The 4,304-nt window shown below is 44.2% G+C and overlaps 1 protein-coding gene across 1 annotated transcript; it reads right to left on the bottom strand.

Moving 5' to 3' along the window:
* Nucleotides 1-316: 316 nt before the first annotated feature.
* On the bottom strand, nt 317-1,136 carry LOC123502396. Its single transcript, XM_045251594.1, has 2 exons — nt 806-1,136; nt 317-665 (listed from the first exon to the last, which is right to left on the bottom strand). The coding sequence occupies exons 1-2, from the start codon at nt 813-815 to the stop codon at nt 355-357; spliced, it is 321 nt and encodes a 106-aa protein (XP_045107529.1). The 5' UTR covers nt 816-1,136; the 3' UTR covers nt 317-354.
* Nucleotides 1,137-4,304: the final 3,168 nt, after the last annotated feature.

Below are 4,304 nucleotides of genomic sequence, written 5' to 3'. Positions count from 1 at the left end.
CTGCAGTATTTAAAAAATCCATTTTTGTTTTTCATTTTTTGCCGTTTTTTTTTTTTAGTAGTAATTTTGGACCATTTTCATTTTTTTATCTTGCTTTTTTTTTTTTCCCCACTTGCAGAATATTTTTTCTCAATTTATTTTGTCTTGTCTGCTTATGATAAGTGAAATTATCGTTTTTTTTTTTTCTGGCTATTTATTGTTTAGAGTGAGTGGTTAAATAATGGAGGCAATATTGGGGTCAGGTAGTGTGACCTAAGCCAGCCTGAAACCACCCACAAATATTTCCCAGGAAAGGAAATTCACCAAAACCATAAAGATTTCTTCACAATTTATTATTCAATCATGACAACAGCTTCAGTACAGTGACAGAACCATAAGGAGGTGGTGGTGGTGGCAGCAGGCGTTGAATGGCAGGATGTCAGAGATGAATCTCTCACTGGACGGCGGCGGCAGCGGTAGTGGTGATGTAGCAGGTGTTTGCCAGGCCGCTGCGAGGCGAAGTCCCTCAGTGTCAATAGCGGTGACGTAGGTGGTGTTTGCCAGGCCGCAGCGAGGCGAAATCCCTGTCAGTAGCGGCGACGGCGGCACGTGTGAAGGCCCGATGCAAGGCAGAAACCCTCCGAGTAGCAGTAGCGGCTGTGGGGCGGCTTTTGGATCACCAACTCCTGTAATGGACAAAAATTAACCGATTACCTTCACATGTACCAGGCCACACTGTTACCATGCCACACTAGGCGGTGGCGTAGTGAATAAGGTAGTGAGCCTTAAAACAATGCCATTTGTCGAGTGGTTTAAAGTTACCTACGTGTCACCATGATACCCAGGTTCTAGGTGGTTACACCCATGATGAGCTTCGGGGGTGATATGGGCCCTAATATGGTTACCAAACAGCTCTTCTTCCCTCATCTTGCGGCGGTGGCGTAGGTAATGCAAGGTACACGAGGCTCATTGCCGCTGCGAGTCAGGCCTTCGGATAGTCAACTCCTGTAATGGACAAAATTAACAAAACAGCAATACCTTGTTTACTAATTATCCCTACATCTAACGCAACATTGCCCTAAACACACCTTCACTGCCTTTCACTCGTCTCTACACATTTTCAACACCACACTTTCCTTCACGTCTTCATTTCATCCATAATAAGCCCTAACTCACTAACACCATTTCCTCCTCTGTCCGTCCTAAAACTGGCTGAAACCCTTTCACTCGTCTCAACTTAGTTTCTCCACCACCACCACCATTCCTTACACGTCTTCATAGTGCCGTAACTCGGTCACACACTCCACTTATTCATCCCTTCTGTCTCTTATCACACTGCATTCAGTTTCCACTCTGCCTCCTCTTGCCTCCATTCACGCTCACTTTCATTCCTCCCAATCACTCGTACACTCGAGGGGTCGGTGGTGGCGTGATGTCTGGAGTTATACTGATCTAGCTGCCATTGAGCTAATGACCTTGCTTCGTTCTCGTTCTCCCCCATCCCCAACCTGCCGATAAGGGAAAAACAATTTGAGGGCAAACGAACATATGAAACGCTGCCGGTGAATCTAACCACTGGTCCACCATCTGGATACCTCAAGGTGAAAATGCGTCACAGTACTGAAAGACACCGGTTAAACGTAATTCAAAACACGAGGGAACCACAATGACTAACACAACGTGACATCCATACATCTTTGTAACAATAGAATACACACACCCAATGCGTCACACTAAACGTAATGACCAATGACCACAAAACACTTCATTGCCACGGTCATTACCCAAAATCTATTCTGAACCATCGCCCCTAATTGACAACTAAACCAAGTAAATTTAACACTCATACGTACCGTTAGTTCCTAATACATCCTACATAGTCACGCAGACAGACACCGTATAGTTAACCTTCCAATAGACACAGTGCACATCCTACACATATCCTGTTATCCTTTATCAGTCAACATTCCTAACCACCCTCAATTTACTGACTAACAACTTCCTATCACCACAGCAAGTCAACGCACACACAACACCGACACTATTCATTTACATACACACCACCAACCTCTCCGCTGTGCTGTGGCTGTAGAGTGGGGTGGGGTGGTCCGCTAATCTCACAGCAGCGGCACGTCACCTCGCCGCACGAAAAACCTCCATCACGTAGATAAAACTTCCCGTTGCTGTTACCGCCTTTGCTGCACGTCACGCCCGACGACAAGACACAGACGGACACCGGGCTGCGTAGACTCGAGGGGTCGGTGGTGGCGTAGTGGCGTGGTGACTGGAGAGGTGAGATGTAGCGGGCGTGATGTCTGGAGTTAAACTGGTATAGCTGTCATTCTGAGCTATTGACCCTGCTTCGTTCTCGTCCCCTCCCCCAACCTGCCGATAAGGGAAAAACAATTTGAGGGCAAACGAACATATGAAACGCTGCTGGTGAATCTAACCACTGGTCCACCATCTGGATATAAACTAGCCACACTCAATATTAACTCCTTCCAAACCAACCGTTAAACACACACAACTGCATATATTTGTTTTATCAATCATTCTTACCTTCCGTGTAGTACTTATAATAATACATGTAGTACTTATAATAATACAGGATTTTTTTATTATTATTTTGTTGTAACATTTTGAAGCTTCCTTCTTAGTAAATGATGATAGATTCTCTCTCTCTCTCTCTCTCTCTCTCTCTCTCTCTCTTTAGGAGGCTAACTAGTGCTGCCTGAAACGAGTGAATGGATAGCTAACCCTTTCAGTACCGTGACATTACGATATTCATGCTATATGCTTACTACTTGGCAATTTTATACAGATTCAGAAACTTACGTGGGATTAACCCTTTCAGTACCATTACACATTCCCGTACTCATTCTGGTTACTATTTGATGATTTTATACAGCTTCACAAACTCACAAAAACCCCCACCGTCACTCGTGAACCTCTTAACGATTTAGGCCTGCCTACCACTTTCAAGAACTAATTTTATGGTTATATCCCCACTTACCGTTATACTAACACGTGCCTCTAATGCACGTACCTTGAAACACCAGCCTCGTTACGTGAAGAAATCCTGTCCACTCATTCTTTTCGCCGATTCTGGTACCTATTCTATAACGAGGGAACCACAATGACTAACCTGAAACATTATAGCCTCAAATATAACTTAGAGTTCTATAGTTACGCGACACGTTTAATCCCTTCAGCACCAAGATGCGTTTTCATATATTCCTTCTGTCACTATTTGGTGATTTCATACAAGCGCGAGGAATTAAAATAGTGAAGACAGGCCATTAAGTTTAACCTTGTGACATCCATACATGCTTTGTAACAATAGAATTATCTAATCGTACACACACCTCAAGGTGAAAATGCGTCACAGTACTGAAAGAGGTTAAACGTAATTCTTCCTACACAACTACAATGACCACAAAAACACTTCATTGCCACGGTCATTACCCAAAATCTATTCTGAACCATCGCCCCTAATTGACAACTAAACCAAGTAAATTTAACACTCATACGTACCGTTAGTTCCTAATACATCCTACATAGTCACGCAGACAGACACCGTATAGTTAACCTTCCAATAGACACAGTGCACATCCTACACATATCCTGTTATCCTTTATCAGTCAACATTCCTAACCACCCTCAATTTACTGACTAACAACTTCCTATCACCACAGCAAGTCAACGCACACACAACACCGACACTATTCATTTACATACACACCACCAACCTCTCCGCTGTGCTGTGGCTGTAGAGTGGGGTGGGGTGGTCCGCTAATCTCACAGCAGCGGCACGTCACCTCGCCGCACGAAAAACCTCCATCACGTAGATAAAACTTCCCGTTGCTGTTACCGCCTTTGCTGCACGTCACGCCCGACGACAAGACACAGACGGACACCGGGCTGCGTAGACTCGAGGGGTCGGTGGTGGCGTAGTGGCGTGGTGACTGGAGAGGTGAGATGTAGCGGGCGTGATGTCTGGAGTTAAACTGGTATAGCTGTCATTCTGAGCTATTGACCCTGCTTCGTTCTCGTCGTCCTCCCCCCAACCTGCCGATAAGGGAAAAACAATTTGAGGGCAAACGAACATATGAAACGCTGCTGGTGAATCTAACCACTGGTCCACCATCTGGATATAAACTAGCCACACTCAATATTAACTCCTTCCAAACCAACCGTTAAACACACACAACTGCATATATTTGTTTTATCAATCATTCTTACCTTCCGTGTAGTACTTATAATAATAAATGTAGTACTTATAATAATACAGGATTTTTTTATTATTATTTTGTTGTAACATTTTG

The sequence above is a fragment of the Portunus trituberculatus genome, chromosome 11, assembly GCF_017591435.1.
Source record: "Portunus trituberculatus isolate SZX2019 chromosome 11, ASM1759143v1, whole genome shotgun sequence".
Lineage (NCBI taxonomy): Eukaryota > Metazoa > Arthropoda > Malacostraca > Decapoda > Portunidae > Portunus > Portunus trituberculatus.
This window is presented reverse-complemented; position numbering and strand designations above follow the sequence as displayed.